General features: G+C 41.3%; 1 protein-coding gene across 1 annotated transcript; it reads right to left on the minus strand.

Moving 5' to 3' along the window:
- Positions 1-14,355: 14,355 nt before the first annotated feature.
- Positions 14,356-19,373, minus strand: chi (myeloid cell lineage chitinase). The gene is given in 12 exon segments (NM_001124383.1): positions 14,356-14,795; positions 16,347-16,605; positions 16,719-16,851; positions 16,981-17,097; positions 17,184-17,366; positions 17,492-17,615; positions 18,006-18,130; positions 18,326-18,491; positions 18,610-18,666; positions 18,752-18,956; positions 19,200-19,226; positions 19,311-19,373. Coding segments are annotated over 11 exon segments (1,392 nt in total). The 5' UTR covers positions 19,336-19,373; the 3' UTR covers positions 14,356-14,795; positions 16,347-16,375.
- Between the last annotated feature and the right edge of the window lie 4,346 nt (positions 19,374-23,719).

The following is a 23,719-nucleotide window of genomic DNA, read 5'->3' on the forward strand; positions in this document are numbered from 1 at the left end:
CTGGCTGGCAACGTTCTTCTCCCTTGCTAGCTAGCTAGCCAACTACGGCTAATTTACAGTCAGGTCAAACAGTGCAGACAGAATAACAAGCCGCGTTTGATTTTTTGTTTAAACTCTTTTTTGCCTGTCACAGAAAATGTGCTCTCTTGTTGTTCAGAGGAGCTAGCCAACAACACATCTAACATAATCTTTTCAAACTGAAGCTGGAAAGACTGCAACCTAGCTGCACTTTGTTTCGTTTGACCTTATTTTCAACTGAAATGTCTTTGTATATATCCACGAAAATGATTCAAACTGATTCGTGTTTTTGACTGGCTGAGAAACGCTGCCTGCCTTTCTGTCACATCCCGACACGTTCATTAGGGAGAAACCCAAAGTCTAATTGGAATGAATGGCAGTAGAGGCATAATACTAATGCAGTTATATGGGTTTTAAGGAAAAAATATGTATAAATAGCCTCTAAAATATACACTGAGTGTACAACATTATGAACAACTGTTTTTTCCATGACATAGACTGACCAGGTGAGTCCAGCTGAAATCTATGATCCCTTATTTATGTCACTTGTTAAATCCACTTCAGTGTAGATGAGGGGGAGGAGACAGGTTAAATAAGTATTTTTAAGCATGAATACAATTGAGACATGGATTGTGTATGTGTGCCATTCAGAGGGTGAAAGGGCAAGACAAAAGATCAACAAAATAATTAAGTGCCTTTGAACGGGGTATGGTAGTAGGTGCCAAGCGCACCGGTTTGAGTGTGTGAAGAACTGCAACGCTGCTGGGGTTTTCATGCTCAACAGTATGTATCAAGAATGGTCCACCACCCAAAGGACATCCAGCCAACATGACACAACTGTGGGAAACATTGGAGTCAACATGGTCCAGCATCCCTGTGGAATGCAAATTGAGTCTGTTCTGAGGGCAAAAGGGGGTGCAACTCAATAATTGGAAGGTGTTCCTACTGTTTTGTACACTCAATGTACATACATAACTGTTGTCTTTGTTCTTCCATCAATCAACTGAGAGCTCTGACTAGGTTATTGCCGCTCAAATTATGTTCCACTTCACCCACCTATACCCGTCATGACTGACACTGTCTGACCGCGGTGGTGAAATGAAATATAGACTTTTCTCCTACCCTCTGAAGACCATGAGAGATGTTGTATGGACACCTAACATAACATATTTGTGTGCGAGAGAAGTGTGACAGGCTATCCACTGGGCACAAACTGGTTGAATCAACGTTGTTTCCATGTCATTTCAAAGAAATGACGCGGGTACAACGTGGAATAGACGTTGAATTGACAACTGTGCCCAGTGGGGAACTTTGTTGTTGGTCTAATGCAGAAAATAAAGCCAGGTGAGCCGCTATATCTCTCTCCACCTTGTTATATCTTAAGGCATATCTGAAAAAGCTGAAGAGAAATGACTTGGTTCAGACAACAACGGCTATTGATCAGCATGGACAGAAAGGACTCTTCATTTCCTTGATCAAAATAAATACTCCCTCTTCCTGAACTCATTCCCAGTTGTTTCTTGTCAGCTGACAAGGTAATGAATGATTGTCATGGATTGGTCAATCCACTAGTGCAGTTCAATTGAGATGTTTTATGAGGATTTGTCAAACCATATTTCTAGGGATGTCCACAAACCACAAATGATGGATTGTGAGTTATTCCTGAATGCTTTCTCATGACCTTGGATGTGAATGACTTTTAGATAGTTGCCATATAGCTCCAGTCTAGAGGGGACTATTCATGTCAGTACTACTGAAAGTACGTTTTTGTTTTTGATCTGTTTTAGTGCGATTAAAAAAAAACTGGTACAACTTTTGTGTCATTTCAATTGAATCTATCCAACCTCTGAGTGAAAATGTGTAAAGTTTGTGAGCGAGCGGTACGCCATCTCCTTTCCAGTAGAGTTTGTCACCACACACTGAAATATGCATATTCTTCTTATACACTAGCAAATTAACATGACATTTTTTAAAGAAAGTAAAATTCTTTAATTACCTCGGTCATAAATATAGATGGTGAATATCATGCACTTTCATGAACGGTTTCACAGTCTACGTCAATATTCCATCAAGACTCACACGTAGGCCTATAGGCTAAGGATGTATTCATTCAAACGAATGTTTAGATGGAAAAATATATCACCTCCATGCCAGATGGTGTATTACCTTTAACCTCTTGAGATTAAATAACTGGGCACTAGGCACTTGGATGTTTAAGCCCTCCCCCAAAAAGTTTGTTTTTTGTTGATTAAAACAAAAACTATATAACTATAGAAGTCTGACATATGGCTGGATTCAGCTCGCTGCTGTGCTTCCAACAATGTGTATTAAACCATCCAGTGGGTGTAAGTGGTACTACACCACATAGTTTCAAAAGCGTGTCTGCTACATTTTCATTGGCTCAGAGAGGCTCATGTGATGTCAACAGCAATAGACGGACTTCCATGTGAGGTAACATTAAACTTGTCTTAACCGGGGCAATCCAAAAACATGTATTTTGTCTCTGTAGGACTTGACATAAGCCCCCCGGGCCTTGTGAGTATGGTATATCTATTGTCCATGTCAGACAGAGGGGGCCAACAGTAGCAGTGCGTGGGTAAAATCACTGGGGAAGCGGATCCAGGAAAAAAAAGCCATATTACAACCTATGTGTTGTGATAAGTGCGTTGTTTGCTCTATAACCTATGCCTTGCCACTGATATATAGGCCTAAGGCAGAGACAATAAGAACACACAGTGGCAGAATAAATTCAACCACACTTTTGTTTTATCACAAAACCCGGAGAGCAACATCTATTCGGGGGAGTCCACAAAGCATATAGCATGTAACAAACAGTTACATGACCTACAACATGGTCAATCAAGTTCATGTTGACGACATTTCCGGACTACTAAACAACTATTGATTTAGAACACCGGAGAGTTACATCAAGTTACAAAGAAAACAGGAGCTGCCTCTACTATCCCAGCAACATTTCAACTTCATCAAATCACCTGTGCTTAGTCCAATCAATGTAAGCTAAATATCATGTGGCTGTCCATGGTACTGATTTCTGTATGTGCGTAAGTGGCAAAAGCATGTTGCGAAAAACAAGAAGAGAAATACCAGTGCCATCTTCCTCTCGTTCATGTTGCCGAAACGTTCTATGACTTTGTCATACAGTACACGCTTTTCGTTTTTGTTGTCCTAGGCTACCTGGCTAAAATGCTTGCTCGCTAGCTAAACTTCCTTTCATGACAATGATTAGCCAGCTAGTTAACATTAGCCTACTACATCTAGCTACATATTGAACTTCCATCCTCTCAGGCCAGAGGCACAATGTATGAATTCATCATAGGATCAGAATCGCCTTTATAGTAATTGGTCAGGACAAAGAATTAAGTAAAACCACAACTCCTAATCTCTTCTCCACTCATAGCTAATTTAGGAAAGGGGCAATTTTAGCTAGCTAGTTAACCACAGGAGGGCAACAACACAACGAGATGCAACAATTCAAGTTTTTTTCTGTCAATGACATTTGGCTATTGATGTGATTGGTGTGAAGCCAAATCCAAACTGGCTTCCCTTTACACTTTTTTTTGGATCATTCAAAGTTGAGTTCACTCAGTTTAGCTCAACGCTGATTGACTATTATTGTGTAATTTTTTTTTATCAAGTAAGGCCAAATGCTTGCTGGCTTCCCTTGCATTCAATGCTACGGGCGGTAACAATATCATACTCTTTTTGACCAGACAGCATCAGATAGATAGGCTACACATACATAGACAGAAGGACGCTGTTTTGCTCGCTCGGATGCTTTCTCCGGTGAGATGGATTCAGCCACTTGCAAATTGAAGAAAAACTACGAAATACAGAGAGACAAAAGATAAATGTTTTTATAAGTTTTTTCCTTTTTTATTGGTCACATTTTTGGGGAAGCCTGGCTTCCCTTGGCATGCATGAATACATTCCACTTGGGGCCAACCATATAATTAGAAATGTGAATACTAGAATGGACATGAACCTTCTTATGATGGGATTAAGGTCAGCCATTTTGGGCAGGAATTTAGTCAACCATGGTTTGCCAGTACTGTGATCACATATTGTGTAAAATAATGAATTAGAATAATATATCTGCACACTATGTTTGTTAGCTAGCTAGCCAGAAGTGGTGGAAATAGCATCAATTGTCAAACTTGAGTAAAAGTAAAGATACCTTAATAGAAAATGACTCAAGTAAAAGTGAAAGTCACCCAGTAAAATACTACTTGAGTAAAAGTCTAAAAGTATTTAGTTTTAAATATACTTAAGTATCAAAAGTATAAATAGTTTCAAATTCGTCATATTAAGAAAAACAGGAGGCACCATTTTCTTAGATTTTTTTATTTACCGATAGCCAGGGGCATGCTCCAACTCTCAGACATCATTTACAAACAAAGCATGTGTTTAGTGAGTCCACCAGATCAGAGGCACTAAGGATGACCAGGAATGTTCCATTGATAAGTGTGTGAAACAGTATAGAGAACAGTATAGGACAAATAATCATTCATGTCATGTCATGAACTCTTTGTTTGAAAGGATATTTTTAAAGGATTCAAAGAGTGAAAAGCCATTTATTCACATAATTTGTATTTGATACTCAAGATTTATATAGAAAAAAAACAGATATAGACCAGTCCACCATATTACAAGGCTCTCCAGCATTCTGTGGATATAAGTCTATACTAGTCTATTCTTCATGGCCTTCTCTATACTGTCTTTTATCCGTGCATAACCAATAAGGGCGAAAATTGCTCCAAGGCTGTCAGCTCAAGAGAACCAGCTGATTTATTCAGATTCACGTTCCTTACTCTCCAGGTGTTGCAATGCACTTGCTTAAATTTGATGCATTTCATAATGGCAGCATTGGCAATGTTGAAATCTAAAATGAATGGTGAAGGACAATGAAAGTTAAACCAACCACACAACTCTGTGCTCAAGGACTACATCACATTTACTTGAAGAACAGTGCAGATGCAAAGTTTGGTAACAGAATGACAGTTTGTTTTATCTTTATTTAAACAGGCAAGTCAGTTAAGAACAAATTCTTATTTTCAATGACAGCCTAGGAACAGTGGGTTAACTCCCTGTTCAGGGGCAGAACAACAGATTTTGTACTTTGTCAGCTCGGGGGCTTGAACCTGCAACCTTCCGGTTACTAGTCCAACACTCTAACCACTAGGCTGCCGCTGTTTATGCTGTCATTCTGTCACCAAATGTTTGTCTAACTTTGCAATCATTGGTTTTTGATTGACATACATATTAAAGTGAAAAAAATCGGAGTCTTAGCATCATTCTGTTATCGTGGAATTAACCGTAGGCAAACAGAAAAAAGGGGGTGCAAGGGTTAGAGGTAGGGTAAGGGTTTAGGTTACGTAGTGTTCAGTATGGTGGAGCGAGGAGTGTCCATGTGGTTAAAGGCTTCTCCTATTGGTCTGTTTAGTGATCAGTTGTCTTTTCCTTTATCCCTGTATTTTTTTGTCTTAGTAGGTCCAGCCAGAGACAGAGCAGTGAATCTACGACCCTTTTATAACCATCTGACTAGTTTGTATTCAAAATCTGAGTTGTTGACCAATAGCATACTCTAAAAGTTAACTTCCAGTCAGCTCATCAGACCTAAGGGATGGGAGCGCAACAACCCTTCTTCCCAGAGGTGTGTGGGGAGATAGGAATAATGCATGTGGCAGGGTAGGAACTATAGTTGTTGTTAGTGTTTCCCTGGGGACCATGTTTAGTGGAGAACCGACAGAAAGGTATAAAAGCAACCCTTGGTCCTTTTCAGTAAAGAGCTTTACCCATAGAGATGCATAGGGATCTCAACTTGTATCTGTGCTCTTATGGCTTCTGCGTTAGCATGGGCAGTGCCATTGAGGCTAGGGATGGGTACGGTTAATCGATTAATCGACTTGCGGGAGTGTACATTTAAAAACTTAGATATATTTATATATTATAACGATGAAAAGGCTTGTCTGAATTAAATCAAATTATCGATATGACATTGCTACAGTACTACATACAAGTAGACACTAAAGCTGGGTGATACGGGCAGAAAGTCTTATTGCGATAAATGTAACTGTTTTGCTCGAAAACAATAAATATATCGATAAAAAATTGTGTTTTAATGGTGAATTACTTGACAGTTGCGGCAGGGCTGTAGATATATAATTTCTTCAGTGTCAAGTAAGACAACTGAGATGGTAGTCTATGATTTAAAAAGTCAGCTATTTCATGTAACATATCCAGGTAATGCATGATTGATATTTTGATGTGCAACCTGTGCAACCTGTCTTCGTGCATATTGGCCTAGGCTATATTATTCACCACCCCTTGAGAAAGTGGGAACTCAAATCACTTAGCTAGATTGATAACTCTAAATATGATATTGTTGCTACAGTAGATAGCCATGTCGGCCAATTGATTAATCTATCAGTAAATGTATTGCACTGCAAAGCAATTATATATCCTCAACTCCGCTCCGCTTGCATGGTTGTAAAGTGGTGCCAATATTGAAAGGTGAGAGATGAATGATATACTCACAGAAAGCTGTGAGTCTCCTCTATGTAACCAGTAACAGTAGCTGCATTGAAAACTATATTTATAGATATTGCATTTTGAGCAATGGTCCATGCGCACAGTGGAGAAAGGAATTGAGAGTGGCTCACTCACACAGCAGCCGAAACTGAAACAGGGACAGGAAATACTGTATTTTCATAGCAGTAATCAAAATAATGGGAAAGGGAGATACCTCGTCAGTTGCCCAACTGGATGCATTCAACCAAAATGTGTCTTCCGCATTTAACCCAACCCCTCTGAGTCAGAGAGGTGCGGGTGCTGCCTTAATCGACGACTTTACCCGGGGAGCAGTTGTTGTTGGGGGTTAAATGCTTTTCTCAAGGGTAGAACAGCAGACTTTTTCAACTTGCCTGCTCAGGGATTTGAACCAGCGACCTTTTAGTTATTGGCCCAATGCTCTTAACCACTAGACTACCTACCGCATAATGAATAGGCTATTACTTGACCAAATAATGTTTTTTGAACAATCTACAGGAACCTTGTGTAGAAAAATCACCGGAAATGAACAACACAAGCAAAATGCTTCAGCAAGAGGAAGACCATGTCAGTGACGGTCATTTTCGGGTTTTGGTCCCAGCTCTTCTATACACCATGACATTTGACATTCTTAAAGGGAGACTCAGTGAGTCTGTTGTTTTAGTGCCCTGGCCTGGCTACCACACTGTGAACAGCGTGAAGTGAACCCATGCACATGTTCAGATACCATGTGTGATTGTGAAGTCTTGCATCTCACTCATCTTAATATCTGCAGTGCTGCTCGTGGCAATTTCATTTTCAGCTTTAATATTGCAGATAGATTTTGACATTTTATCAAATTAAATGTTGGCATCATTTCTAATCCCCCTTATTTTTAAAAACACAAACTTTTGAATGTAGTTTTTATTTGAATGACGTGCATAACATAAAAAATACAGCTGCTGTTAATGTGGGCAATCAAAGCAGCACTACAGTCAGAGGCTCCATATGTAGACTAGCAGCTGAAGTAGGATAGTTCTAAATATTGCAAAATGGAATATAAATTATGTAATTATGTTACTTTAGTGTGAAGGATTAGACAACGAGCAACCAACAGGTAGGCTGTTGCTTAACCTGAATGGAGTAGTTGTAGACAAGGACGTGGAGCGCAGCAAAATAGCTTCAATTAGCCTTGCTAGCTAGCTACAGTGCCTTGCGAAAGTTTTCGGCCCCCTTGAACTTTGCGACCTTTTGCCACATTTCAGGCTTCAAACATAAAGATATAAAACTGTATTTTTTTGTGAAGAATCAACAACAAGTGGGACACAATCATGAAGTGGAACGACATTTATTGGATATTTCAAACTTTTTTAACAAATCAAAAACTGAAAAATTGAGCGTGCAAAATTATTCAGCCCCTTTACTTTCAGTGCAGCAAACTCTCTCCAGAAGTTCAGTGAGGATCTCTGAATGATCCAATGTTGACCTAAATGACTAATGATGATAAATACAATCCACCTGTGTGTAATCAAGTCTCCGTATAAATGCACCTGCACTGTGATAGTCTCAGAGGTCCGTTAAAAGCGCAGAGAGCATCATGAAGAACAAGGAACATACCAGGCAGGTCCGAGATACTGTTGTGAAGAAGATTAAAGCCGGATTTGGATACAAAAAGATTTCCCAAGCTTTAAACATCCCAAGGAGCACTGTGCAAGCGATAATATTGAAATGGAAGGAGTATCAGACCACTGCAAATCTACCAAGACCTGGCCGTCCCTCTAAACTTTCAGCTCATACAAGGAGAAGACTGATCAGAGATGCAGCCAAGAGGCCCATGATCACTCTGGATGAACTGCAGAGATCTACAGCTGAGGTGGGAGACTCTGTCCATAGGACAACAATCAGTCGTATATTGCACAAATCTGGCCTTTATGGAAGAGTGGCAAGAAGAAAGCCATTTCTTAAAGATATCCATAAAAAGTGTTGTTTAAAGTTTGCCACAAGCCACCTGGGAGACACACCAAACATGTGGAAGAAGGTGCTCTGGTCAGATGAAACCAAAATTGAACTTTTTGGCAACAATGCAAAACGTTATGTTTGGCGTAAAAGCAACACAGCTGAACACACCATCCCCACTGTCAAACATGGTGGTGGCAGCATCATGGTTTGGGCCTGCTTTTCTTCAGCAGGGACAGGGAAGATGGTTAAAATTGATGGGAAGATGGATGGAGCCAAATACAGGACCATTCTGGAAGAAAACCTGATGGAATCTGCAAAAGACCTGAGACTGGGACGGAGATTTGTCTTCCAACAAGACAATGATCCAAAACATAAAGCAAAATCTACAATGGAATGGTTCAAAAATAAACATATCCAGGTGTTAGAATGGCCAAGTCAAAGTCCAGACCTGAATCCAATCGAGAATCTGTGGAAAGAACTGAAAACTGCTGTTCACAAATGCTCTCCATCCAACCTCACTGAGCTCGAGCTGTTTTGCAAGGAGGAATGGGAAAAAATGTCAGTCTCTCGATGTGCAAAACTGATAGAGACATACCCCAAGCGACTTACAGCTGTAATCGCAGCAAAAGGTGGCGCTACAAAGTATTAACTTAAGGGGGCTGAATAATTTTGCACGCCCAATTTTTCAGTTTTTGATTTGTTAAAAAAGTTTGAAATATCCAATAAATGTCGTTCCACTTCATGATTGTGTCCCACTTGTTGTTGATTCTTCACAAAAAAAATACAGTTTTATATCTTTATGTTTGAAGCCTGAAATGTGGCAAAAGGTCGCAAAGTTCAAGGGGGCCGAATACTTACGCAAGGCACTGTAGTTGGCTAACTTAGCTAGATTCTTTACATCGATTTGATGTAGTCAATACAGACACTGTCAGATGGTATGATGGATAACCTAAGGCAGCAACAAGTTTGTCTAATTAGCACGAGTGAGGCTACTTTCGCTCCCTCTTCCTCCCTCCCGTCTTACACCGGCCCATACCCTTCCCCCACCCTGCTTCAGCAGCAAACAGAGCTTTCCGAGTCATGCAGCAAACAAGTGGTGTTTAGAAAAAAAGTTGTGTAAAAGTTTCACAAAAAAACACACATATTGTAACGGCGGGTGAGTGAAATGAGTGAGGAGTCAAATGCAGAGAGCAAAATGAACGGGAAAACGCTTTAATGTCCTTCAAAACGTAACAGGTCCAAAACATGGGTGAATGCCCTAAAACACTGGCGCCAAACAAACCCAAAACCTAGATACAAACACTGGACAGCGAAAACCCAAAACAAACCACGATACATCACCAAACGTAACAACCAACAAGCCCGCACAAACACCAGCGGGCAAAACAAACTTAAATAACACCCATCCCAAAACCCCAACAAGGAACAGGTGAAAACAAGTAGACAAAAACAAACGAAAAGGAAAAAGGGATCGGTGGCAGCTAATAGACCGGTGACGACAACCGCCGAGCGTCACCCGAGCAGGAAGGGGATCCACCTTCGGTGGTATTCGTGACACATATTTAGACTATTCGGAGATCCACCCCAAAATGCATGATATTATACGAATTGAGAAAATATTTCAAAAGCTCATTCTAAGTAGTACATTATCTTCTTTTGATGTTTGAAAAAAAGTGTAAAGCTAATATTGGTGATTTCACGCCACCTGCAGTGCTGGAGTCAAATATTGTGTATCATTAATTTATTGTGGCCACTACATGGTGGTGATATAGCTAAAAAGCCATTTGTAAACTAGGCAAACCAATTTGAAGAAGAAGACAATGCTCCGATCAATGGCTGATTGCTCCCAAACCATATGAATCCCGATCCAGTTGACTACTTTAAAATGGTGGAAGCCCTCAATGGCAATGTCCATGCAAAAACAGGTTATTTACAAGTAATGATCTCTTTACATCACTATGGCTAAACTGTGTCTTAAAAGTTGGTAAAACAGTACACACTTACACAAGCAGCTTCCTGTTTTAATTCTGGTTCTGCTCTTCACACGCAAGCTTCTTAGCTAGCTAGCTACCTCTGGTCCAACGTTAAACCAACTCTCTGAAGTTCAAGGACATTCAAAGTTCCTCTATAGAATCCACTCCTCCTTAGATATAATTCTGTAGGTCTAATTCAGATAATACATGTCATAACAAGATGCCCAGCGATTCAAGCCAAGTCTCCTCCTTCCACACTCTTTCACTCACTCCCCACCTGCAAAATTTCAGTCGCATCTCGCAACGTGCCCTAAACTTGCCTGTCCATTGCGTATGGAAACAACTAGCTATAGCTTGCCTGCTCAATAGCAAGCTGCTCTATCCACACTGTTTGGTAAAGTTTTTTTTTTTTTTTAATTATTATTTCAGAGGTTTAAAAGGAACAGAAGGGAACAGTATAAGCCGGTACTTTTTTGGGGTTCAAACCAGTTCGGAACTTTATTTTGTAGGTGGGAACAATGTAATCTCTATGCCTATGAACATGTCTGCATGTTCAACTAGTCTACCCTAATGGTATTATGCTGGCACAGTTCTACTGTCATTCATACTGTGTTCAACTGGATCCTGGACTTCCTGATGGGCCGCCCCAGGTGGTGAGAGTAGGTAAGAACACATCTGCCACGCTGATCCTTAACACTGGGGCCCCTCAGGGGTGTGTACTTAGTGCCCTCCTGTATTCCCTGTTCACCCACGACTGCGTGGCCAAACACAACTCCAACACCATGTCAACACAGTGGTAGACCTGATCACCAACAATGACGAGACGGCCTATAGGGAGGAGGTCAGAGACCTGGCAGAGTGTTTCAGGACAACAACCTCTCCCTCAATGTGAGCAAGACGAAGGAGCTGATCGTGGACTATAGACAAAGGAGCTGATCGTGGTCTACAGAAAGAGGGCCAAACCGGCCCCCATTAACATCAATGGGGCTGAAGTGGAGCGGGTCGAGAGTTTCAAGTTCCTTGGTGTCCACATCACCAACAAACTATCATGGCCCAAACATACCAAGACAGTCATGAAGAGGGCCCGACAAAACATTTTCCCCCTCAGGAGACTGAAAAGATTTGGCATGGGTCCCCAGACCCTCAAAAAGTTCTACAGCTGCACTATCGAGAGCATCCTGACCGGTTGCATCACTGCCTGGTATGGCAACTGCTCGGCATCTGACCATAAGGCGCTACAGAGGGTAGTGCGAATGGCCCAGTACATCACTGGGGCCAAGCTTCCTGCCATCCAAGACCTATAGAATAGGCGGTGTCAGAGGAAAGCCCATAAAATTGTCAGAGACTCCAGTCACCCAAGTTATAGACCGTTTTCTTTGCTACCGCACGGCAAGCGGTACCGGAACACCAAGTCTAGGACCAAAAGGCTCCTCAACAGCTTCTACCCCCAAGCCATAAGACAAATCGCCACCAGACAATTTACATTGACCCCCCCTCCTTTTTGTACACTGCTCAGTCCCTCCAGGATTCTGCGATTCTGCGAACGCATAATGCAATGCAAAATCAACCAATCAGCGCATATTATTTGACAGCTCGCAATTTTGACCAATCCCCGCACATTAAGTGCATAAAAAGGTCCAATCATAATCGGATTCGTAATTTTGCCGAATTACTACACTGTTACTGTGAAAAAGGGCCCAATACAACCACACGTCAACAAAGTTTTTCTCCCTGGCCTGTCAGCGTATTCACGTGCGAAGATGGGTGATGGGTGATTATTGATGGCTGACAGGCAGTACAATGAACAGAAATCAATCTCATTTGCCAACAAAAATAACAGCTAAAGACCAAGCGAAACAGTTTCCAAATGTTTTTGGAAACAAGAGAAAGTCGACAATCAACAGTCACTTGGAATCAGCAAAGCATATGAGAATGTCAGAACAGTTCCCACAGCAGCAGCAGCTCTCCTGAAGTGGTACCACTGAAGTGGTAGCAGGGAAGACTGTGGCAAGCGCTGAAGAAATCAAGGTGAGTGGCGTTTTAATCAAACTTTTACTCCGCTAACCTTGGCTTTAGTAGGGTGGTCGGCACTCTGTTCTCCCTAGTCTGTCTATGGAGAGCGCTTTTCAAAGCACTGAGTGCAATTTGTCAGCTTTGCCGTTTTAGACTCTGTCAAAATTCATACGGATCCCGAAAGCACCATCTTTCTGGATATTTTTATTTTAGAAATAGTAATACTGTTTTAAAAGTTCATATCAACCACAAAACTCTATTTTTACGTTTTCTGTTCTTTCATCTCCCTTACGACCCTTTCAGAAAAAATCGCAATCTCAAGTATTTTGAAGACAATTTATGCGAAAGAAATGTCAATCATCAAATTGAAAGCGATTGATCAGCTTTGTTTTTTTTGAGAGAGAGAGAGAGAGAGAGAGAGAGAGAGAGAGAGAGAGAGAGAGAGAGTGTGTGAGTTGGAGGTGTATCTCGTGTTGATAGCAAACCCCAAGCCTGATGGTGAGGAGAGGTGTGTGTGAGTGAATGTGTGAGTGGATTATGACAGAGCTGTTTGTTCAGGAAAATAAACAGAATTGAGAACTTTAGATGCCATGCTTAAAATCGTCCTAAAACTGAGCACACATGACTTTGTATTGCTTTATATGAAATGACCATGAAAAAAACCCATTGCAAAATGTATTGCAGAATTTCAGAAAAGCTGCCACAAAATCAAGTGTTTTTAGCTGCAGAAATCACACATTTTTTTTCCGCGAAATCCTCGAGGGACTGACTGCTGCTATTCGCTGTTCATTATCTATGCATAGTCACTTCACCCCCACCTACATGTACAAATAACCTCAACTAGCCTGTACCCCCACACACTGACTCGGGAATGGTGCTCCCTGTATATAGCCTCGTTATTATTGTTAGTGTTACTTTTAATTTTAGTTTACTTGGTAAATATTTTCTTAAACTGCACTGTTGGTTAAGGGCTTGTAAGTGAGCATTTCACGGTAAAGTCGACACTTGTATTCGGCGCATGTTGCAAATAAAGTTGGATTTGGATGACAAATGTGAGTGAAAAACAAACGTTGAAAAAGTAAATTGCCTAGAGAAGTTCTTAGATTACTGTGTGTTGGTCATTTGAAATTAAACAACGTGACAAACCATGTTTGTGAGCATGCCTCATCTAGCTAGCGGGGCGATATCTGCATTCGCTATGAATGCTGGACTTTGTTCCACTATGAACAGATAAATACACAGGAAGTCGAAACTTCCCGATTCTACCAGTGAAATGACAATGTGCTCGTTCTAGCTTTTGGTTTGGATAATGTTAATGTTCACGACAAAAACGCAATGTGGTTAATATAGTAAGGACTATATGCTGTGGCAGAGCCATGGTGAAATTCTCCTTTAACTTGTATTTTTTCATTTGGTACATGGGAATTTAACAGCAAAAGTTATTTGTATGTGCACTATGTCATCACCCGCAGCCTTTTATCCAGAAAAAAGTATGTTTGATGGAAACACATCTGGTGGAAGAATGGGCAAACTGTTTTATTCAGAGTCTTGAATATTTGGATGAAAATCTATTGCAAATAGGATGGAAACCTAGCTCGTGAGATGACACACAGCCAGTAAATGAAATAACAGGATATTTACTTTGTATGATTAATATAGCCTGTGTGTTTGGAAGATACACTGTATATAGTGTCATTCATAAAAATGTGAAAATTGCCCCTCAGTGCTGTACATAGAGGAGAGTGGGGTAAATTGAGCAAAAGGGTTAGTTGAGCCACCCCGTGTTTCTAGGAAACCATTGTTAGGTTCTGAACAGAGTATAAACTCAAACGGACAACTAGAAAAAGCTCAAACCACGTTTATTCAACAAACTGGGTGCTTCAGCTGCAAGCACACTTTGCACATGATCAAACAGGCATTTATATGTCAAAATGAGGTTAGGGGTGTAACTTCTCCAAACTGCTATCTGTTGCCCAATACTGCCTAAATGTTGCGCTGTTGCTCTTTATCCGATCACTACTCCATGATGTTTACAAGCGACCTTCTGTTCACATTAGTGAACAGACTTTGGTTATAGTCTCTGTTCCCCTTTTCTCTCACAGTAACTTTCCATAAACAAAACTCTTCTTCACCCTTGAATAACATATACATTCATTATCCACGTGACATAATTGATAAGGCCTTATATAGTGACAGGAATAAGTATATTCAAGTTAGAACTCCATACACAGAATTAATCATGTGACCAAATATTTAGGACGAGCCGAGGTCATCATTTCATGGAGTCTGTGAAGGAAGAAACCACATGGAAAGAATGGTTAGCAAGTTAGGTACAAAAAACAGATTTTCACAAAGTCAAATTAATTTATTGTGTTATAGGTTTCATGCTCGTATCTAAACCAAAGTAGATAGTTTAAAATTTGTTTTGTACATCAGTTAAGCTACAATATGAGGTCCTAAACCTACAGTATATACAAAAGTATGTGGACACCCTTCAAATGAGTGGATTCAGCTATTTTAGCCACACCCGTTGCTGACAGGTGTATAAAAGTGAGCACACGACCATGCAATCTCTATAAACAAACATTGGCGGTAGAATGGCCTTACTGAAGAGCTCAGTGACTTTCAATGTGGCACAGTCATAGGATGCCACCTTTCCAACAAGTCAGTTTGTCAAATTTCTGCCCTGCTAGAGCTGCCCCGGTGAACTGTAAGTGCTGTTATTGTGAAGTGGAAACCTCTAGGAGCAACAACGGCTCAGCCGCGAAGTGGTAGGCCACACAAGCTCACAAAATGGGACCGCTGAGTGCTGAAGCGAGTAGCGCGTAAAAATCATCTTTCTACGGTTGCAACACTCACTACCGAGTTCCAAACTGCCTCTGGAACAATGTCAGCACAATAACTGTTCGTCGGGAGCGTCATGAAATGGGTTTCCATGGCCGAGCAGTCGCACACAAGCCTGAGATCACCATGCGCAATGCCAAGTCTCGGCTGGAGTGGGGTAAAGCTCGCCGCCAGTGGACTCTGGAGCAGTGGAAACGTGTTCCCTGGAAAGATTAATCACGCTTCACCATCTAGCAGTCCGTCGGACGAATATGGGTTTGAACGATACCAGGAGAAAGCTACCTGCCCCAATGTATAGTGCCAACTGTAAAGTTTGGTGGAGGAGGAATAATGGTCTGGGGCATTCATGGTTCGGGCTAGGCCCCTCAGTTCCAGTGAATGTCCCCGTACACAAAGCGAGGTTCATAGAGAAATGGTTTGTTGAGATTGGTGTGGAAGAACTTGACTTGCCTGCACAGAGCCCTGATCTCAACCCCATCGAATACCTTTGGGATGAATTGGAACGCTGACTACGAGAAAGGCCTAATCGCCCAACGATGTTCCAAATGTATTAAAAAAAAAACGGCCAAATCGGTGTCCAAAAATACCGATTTCCGATTGCTTTGAAAACGGCCCTAATTAATCGGCCATTCCAATTGATCGGTCGACCTCTACTCAAGGTAGTGACCTATGTACACAAACTTAAAACAAGCAGTGATCTAGCCCCCCTTGAGGTTCTTGAGAAAGCAACCAAGGAAGTGAGAAGTTCATTTGAGCAGCAGCAAGGAATGAAACAATTGACTGTGACACTGAAAAGGTACATTGACAAAAAAGAAAACGAACATGTACATTTTACAAAAGAGAGGCTATGGTAAAGTATGTTTACATACATTCTGATTATTTCCAGCGATACACAAGATCCTGAAATATATGTAGATATCTTTGTTAGGAAGACTATTATATTTCCCTTGACGTAGTGATGCTGAATGTTTTTAAAAAAATGGTTCAACATACCCAACTCTCCCATAGGTCAAATAACAGTCCTAGGGCCAGTTGCAGCATTTGCAGCTGTCACTGAAGACGAGGCCAGCGGGGCAGCTCTGGATCCAGGTGATGCCGTTAGCACAGTTATAGAAAGAGCTCGGGGAATCTGCTTTGACATACAGCCCATCAGCCCTGCCTGCACAGAAACTACCACTGGCCTTAGTTGTGGCCTTGACTGTGGGTGGTTCCCCTGGCATTGGGGTGTGTGTAGGTGGCAGGGGAGGTCGTTCTGGGTGAAAAGACAATTTAATATGTCTATTCAGAATAGCACTCGACCACAAAAAAAAACATTGACATGTTTGTATATGTTTGGACAAGTAAGAAAGTTTAAACGTGATTTACCAATGTTGAGGAGTTTTTGAAGATGGCTGATCAGGGGATAGTTGCCCTGTCCACATGACTGTCCAGCAAAGTCATCCAGGTCCAGATTCCAAACCATGGCCCCTCCAAAGCCATTTTCCTTAAGGTAGCCGACCTTAGGAAGGGAGAGCATAAGAAAATAACAGGAGTATGTCTTTGAGTCTTTTGCAATTTCTTAGCTTAGTTGAAAAATAGATGTTTGGTCCAACATTTTGGAACATAACCCAGGAATACTGCTGCATACCTTTGTGTCATAGCTCTCCCTATTGTCAAATCCTACCCACTGATTTCCTTTAGAGGCATAGGGAACCTTTTGATCCTCAATCCACTGGAAACTGGCTCCTTGGAGGAAAGTACAGATCTGGAAACATGAGGGGCAACAGGTTACCTCAATCGAAAAGTTAACTATCAATTTGATACCTTTCAAACGCAATTAAGCCTTGCTACCTCATAATAAGACCAGAAACCAGCTTCCCTGGTGAAAGGTCCAGCTGCAGCAGCACCGTTGGCTGACGCTCCGACCCCACTATCTACAGAGGCGAGCTGGAACGAACGTCCATACGTAGCAAATCCCATCATCAGCTTCTCAACAGGGGCTCCCTGATCTCGCCAGTATTTCATGGCAAAATCCTGCCAGAGAGATTGCATGAATGTACACAGTACTTTCTTTACACTCACATTTGATGGGCTTTATTTAACATGTAGACTAGAAGTGTGATTTATGGTGTTTTATTCATTGAAAGCCCCTTTCTCACTGTGTTCAAGTAGATATGGTCTCCTGTGTCATGGGATCCCTGGTAGAGAGGGCTGTTGTGTCCTGTGAAGGTCTCCCAGGATCCATGGAAGTCATAGGTCATCACGCTAATGAAGTCCAGGTATCTAAAGACAGAAAGGTCATTTCCATATGATTTCAGCTTTAAAATGATATCAAACTCAACAGTTTCTCTTTTTTAGTGATAAAGACATGAATGTCTCATGGTAGGGTGGGGTATGCAAAAGTGGTCAACTTTGAGCACCTCTAGCTCCTAAATGTTTTGGCATTCAGGTCCAAAGTCACTTTCTGACCACTTCCACCATGGGTAAACACGAATGAAAGGTTTCGTTCAAATCAAAAGAGGTGCAGTCAAAAAGTGATTGAAATGATATGGAATGACCCATAAGACAAGTTTAATTAATACACATCCATTAATCCAAATGGGATCCTGTTCACTGTATTATGGTTTTCTAAAATGTGACTAAGGTGGTTATAATGTTAAAATCCATATTTACTTAGCAATTTCTGCAATTTCATAGCCAGAATCAATGGTCCCTTTCCCAGCAGCCACGGCAGCCGTAAGCAGCAGCCTGGGGCGGCTGACTGCCTTGCCCTCAGCCTCAAAGGCCTCGAGGAGCTCCTACAAAAAACAACAGATGTCTTTTTACTCATATGGCATTACATGTATTGACATATGGAAAGGTCTGAACATCCCTAAATAAAAGTCTAGTAGCATTGTTTCCCAAAACTAGCTACACCCCGGCACAACCATAACCCTAGCCGTAATCATGGCTTCATGTCCACATCCTGGCCTAACCATAACCCTAACCATCACCTTGCACAACAGTGTGAATCTCTGCTTGTCCTCTGGAGGGCTGCCCCGTGCTCCAGGGTACTCCCAGTCCAGGTCCAGCCCGTCAAAACTATGCCTCCGAAGGAAACTGATCGAAGACTGGATGAACTTCAGCCGATTGTCAGGTGATGAAACCATGATACTGAACCTAGGGAGAATTAGGGATGCTCAAACAAGTTGACATTACTAAATATAAAAGATATTATCAATCCTTCAAAAATAAACTACCTTTTACCTATGTAAATATAAGAAATTAGATATCTCACTGTTGTGTGCCAAACTTCCATCCACCGACAGCCAAAAGTGTTTTGAGCTGAGGATTTCTGTTAGATGACAAAAATACAATTACTATTGTCAGTAAATAATTACCCCTGAACATCTCAGAATGTCTTGGTAAAAGATGCAAACCTGTCTTTAAGTCCATTGAAGGAACTGTAGAGGGTCTCATCATTCCACTCATAGGTGGCAAGCTCATTGGCAGGGTTGATAATGGAGAAGGCGTAGATCAGGTGAGTACACAGGTGAGGGTCAACATTAGCTGGCAGGAACTTCCCAGTTCCAGGTCTGTACTGGGACCAGTTGGTAAAGTAGCAGACCAGTTGGGAGGTCGAGCCTTAGACAGGAACAGAATGTCTATCATATATGGTTTTTGCAGAGTCACAGTCAGAATTTCCCAGGGTGACACAACTTCATGGTAGCATCGTTCTTGTATATCACAATATTAGATGACTGATACAAACAAACATAATTCTCTTGATGAATACTGAGTGACAATTCAAGTTAAAAAAATCATAAAATGTTGATTTAATAATGTGTGGGAAATGTCATAATGTTTTTTTTTTAAGTGGAAACTCACCCAATTGGCACAGGGCGAAGCACAGACCTTCAAAAGCACATATTTAGAGTCAATAAAAATAAGAATTTCACACAAACAGAATATATGTGAACATATTAAGAATGTTTTTACCTGCAAGTAAAGTGAGCTTGCTCATTGTGCCTGCTTCTCTGCTAGATAGGTCAGGGGGCTTATTTATGTCCGTCTTAAAAAGAGGAAGAAGAAAAAGGCGAAATGACAACCGTGATTTTTTGTTCCGCTCTCTATGACTAATTATTAACCCGGGTAAATCATCTGACTTTCCCAGAAACAGTTCTGTCATTGTATTGGAAATATTTGTACAGTGGCTTGTGAAAGTATTCACCCCACTTGGCATATTTCCTATTTTGTTGCTTACAACCTGGAATTAAAATGTATTTTGGGTGGGTTTGTATCATTTGATTTACACAACATGCCTACCACTTTGAAGATGCAACACATTTTTTATTGTGAAGCAAACAAGAAATAAGACACAAAAACTGAAAACTTAAGCGTGCATAACTATTCACCCCTCCCCCCCTCCCCCCCACCTTTTGAGCCACCTTTTGCCGCAATTACAGCTGCAAGTCTCTTGGGGTATATCTCTATAAGCTTGGCACATCTAGCCACTGGGATTCTTGCCCATTCTTCAAGGCAAAACAGCTCCAGCTCCTTCAAGTTGGATGGGCTCTGCTGGTGTACAGTAATCTTTCATTCATACCACAGATTCTCTATTACCTGAATGCTAGCAGAATTAGCACAGGTAATAGCAAATTTCCATATAGGCTACTAGCTAAATATGCTAAAGAGCGCAAACTGTAATAAACAAATTGCAAATACAGGTAATCCAGGTCATAAAGGTATACATATATAGGATAGGAACTACTGAATGTCATTTAGCTAGTAGCCTACATGGAAATTTGCTATTACCTGTGCTAATTCTGCTAGCATTCTGGTAATAGACGCCCGTTGGGCTTTTTCACATTTTTTAGCGCACCATGATGTACTAAGCAGTAATTGTCGCTATTAGTTACTCTTCTACCATTTCTCCATTATTATTTGGAGTGTCATCACCAGTTACAGAAAGTATTTCAATACCAAAACATAACACAATTTAACTCAAGTAAGCCTAACCAACATGATTGTAATACAGTCATCAGCAATGTTCCTTCCAAGTTGTGCAGTAGCCCCGAGACTGCCCCCATGCAGAAGAAATATCAGCCCACGGAGAGAAGCACGAGAGTGAACTTCACCCAACTTTCTAGAGTTTTCCCTGTTAACACTATCAACATTTCCCTTTTCTGTGGCAATAGTGATCGAGTGAACGCAATATGAGCCACTTTCAATGCAACATACCGAAGCAAAACTAACTATGCAGGAGATTTTGTTGCAGGCAGAACACATCAGAGTAGGATTCTATTGCATTGACACACATGACTGAGCCCGTACTAGTTTAACATCTCACTGGCATCCCATTTATTAGACTAAGAGAGAGAGATACAAATGAATGGTGCTTAGTGTGTGTGTCAAAGTGTGCACAGTACCAGTCAAAAGTTTGGACACACCTACTCATTCAAGGGTTTTTCTTTACTTTGACTATTTTTACATTGTAGAATAATAGTGAAGACATCAAAACTATTAAATAACACACATGGAATCATGTAGCAACCCAAAAAGTGTTAAACAAACCAAATTCTTTCATATTTGACATTCTGCAAAGTAGGCACCCTTTGCCTTGATGACAGCTTTGCACACTCTTGGCATTCTCTCAACCAGCTTCATGAGGAAGGCTTTTCCAACAGAGTTCTCACATATGCTGAGCACTTGTTTGCTGCTTTTCCTTCACTCTGTAGTCCAACTCATCCCAAAAGATCTCAATTGGGTGGAGGTTGGGCGATTGTGGAGGTGAGGTCATAAGATTGCACCTAAATCAACCATTTATCGGATCATCAAGAACTTCAAGGAGAGCCGTTCAATTGTTGTGAAGAAGGCTGGGCACCCAAGAAGGTCCGGCAAGCGCCAGGACCGTCTCCTAAAATGGATTCAGCTGCGGGATCGGGGCACCACCAGTACAGAGCTTGCTCAGGGATGGCAGCAGGTGTGAGTGCATCTGCACGCACAGTGAGGCGAAGACTTTTGGAGGATGGCCTGGTGTCAAGAAGGGCAGCAAAGAAGCCACTTATCTACAGGAAAAACATCAGGGACAGACTGATATTCTGCAAAAGGTACAGGGATTGGACTGCTGAGGACTGGGGTAAAGTCATTTTCTCTGAATCCCCTTTCCGATTGTTTGGGGCATCCGGAAAAAAGCTTGTCCGGAGAAGACAAGGTGAGCGCTACCATCAGTCCTGTGTCATGCCAACAGTAAAGCATCCTGAGACCATTCATGTGTGGGGTTGCTTCTCAGCCAAGGGAGTGGGCTCACTCACAATTTTGCCTAAGAACACAGCCATGGATAAAGAATGGTACCAACACATCCTCCGAGAGCAACTACTCCCAACCATCCAATAATTGTTTGGTGACGAACAATGCCTTTTCCAGCATGATGGAGCACATTGCCATTAGGAAAAAGTGATAACTAAGTGGCTCGGGGAACAAAACATCGATATTTTGGGTCCATGGCCAGGAAATTACCAGACCCTAATCCCATTGAGAACTTGTGGTCAATCCTCAAGATGCGGGTGGACAAACAAAAACCCACAACTCCAAGCATTGATTATGCAAGAATGGGCTGCTATCATTCAGGATGTGGCCCAGAAGTTAATTTACAGCATGCCAGGGTGGATTGCAGAGGTCTTGAAAAAGAAGGGTCAACACTGCAAATATTGACTCTTTGCATCAACTTCATGTAATTGTCAATAAAAGCCTTTGCCACTTATGAAATGCTTGTAATTATAATTCAGTCTTCCATAGTAACATCTGACAAAAATATCTAAAGACACGGAAGCAGCAAACTTTGTGGAAATTAATATTTATGTCATTCTCAAAACTTTTGGCCACGAATGTAGGCCTCCTTGCTCACACATGCTTTTTCAGTTCTGCCCACAAATGTTCTATAGGATTGAGGTCAGGGATTTGTGATAGCCACTCCAATACCTTGACTTTGTTGTCCTTAAGCCATTTTGCCACAACTTTGGAAGTATGATTGGGGTCATTGTCCATTTGGAAGATCCATTTGCGACCAAGCTTTAACATCCTGACTGATGTCTTGAGATGTTGCTTCAATATATCCACATAATTTTCCTTCTCATGATGCCTTCTATTTTGTGAAGTGCACCAGTCCCTTCTACTGCAACGCACCCCTACCACATGATGCTGCCACCTCCGTGCTTCACGGTTGGGATGGTGTTCTTCGGCTTGCAAGCGTCCCCATTTTTCTTCCAAACATAACGATGGTCATTTTAGCCAAACAGTAACATTTTTGTTTAATCAGACCAGAGAACATTTCTCCAAAAAGTACGATCTTTGTCCCCATGTGCAGTTGTAAACTGTAGTCTGACTTTTTTATGGTGGTTATGGAGCAGTGGCTTTTTCCTTGCTGAGCGGCCTTTCAGATTATGTCGATATAGGACTCGTTTTATTGTGAATATAGATACTTTTGTTCCTCCAGCATCTTCACAAGGTCCTTTGCTGTTGTTCTGGGATTGATTTGCACTTTTTGCACCAAAGTACATTCATCTCTGGGAGACAGAACGCGTCTCCTTCCTGAGCGGTATGACGGCTGAGTGGTCCTATGGTGTTTATACTTGCGTACTGTTGTTTGTACAGATTAACGTGGTACCTTCAGGTGTTTGGAAATTGCTCCCAAGGATGAACCCGACTTGTGGAGGTCTACAATTTCTTTCTGAGGTCTTGGCTGATTTCTTTTGATTTTCCCATGATGTCATGCAAAGAGGAACTGAGTTTGAGGGTAGGCCTTGAAATACATCCACAGGTACACCTCCAATTGACTCAAATTATGTCAATTAGCCTATCAGAAGCTTCTACGCCATGACATCATTGTCTGGAATTTTCCAAGCTGTTTAAAGGCACAATCAACTTAGTGTATGTAAACTTCTGACCCAATGGAATTGTGATACAGTGAATTATAAGTGAAATAATCTGTCTGTAAACAATTGTTGGAAAAATGACTTGTCCTAACCGACTTGCCAAAACGATAGTTTTTTAAGAAGAAATTTGTGGAGTGGTTGAAAAACGAGTTTTAATGACTTCAACCTAAGTGTATGTAAACTTCCGACTTCAACTGTATATTCTACTGCGTTTTGGGAGGTGGAGGATGGGTTTTTCATATGTCCTTCGCTCTTTTCATATTACGCCATATTGCTACAATGTTACTCATAGCTGAGGACCACATAATACTTTCTTATGGCTCTGGTAGCTCTACCACTTGGCCATTTTAAATCTTTATCCGGAGGCTATACTTTTACAAGAAACTCACATGAAGCATACTGAAAAATTGAGATTAAGATGTAGTTGGGTTTTGCAGATTCATCAATCAACTTTGTCATCAGTACGTGGCCATA

This window comes from Oncorhynchus mykiss, chromosome 9, assembly GCF_057628025.1.
Source record: "Oncorhynchus mykiss isolate SJ-2025 chromosome 9, ASM5762802v1, whole genome shotgun sequence".
In the NCBI taxonomy this organism is placed as follows: Eukaryota; Metazoa; Chordata; class Actinopteri; order Salmoniformes; family Salmonidae; genus Oncorhynchus; species Oncorhynchus mykiss.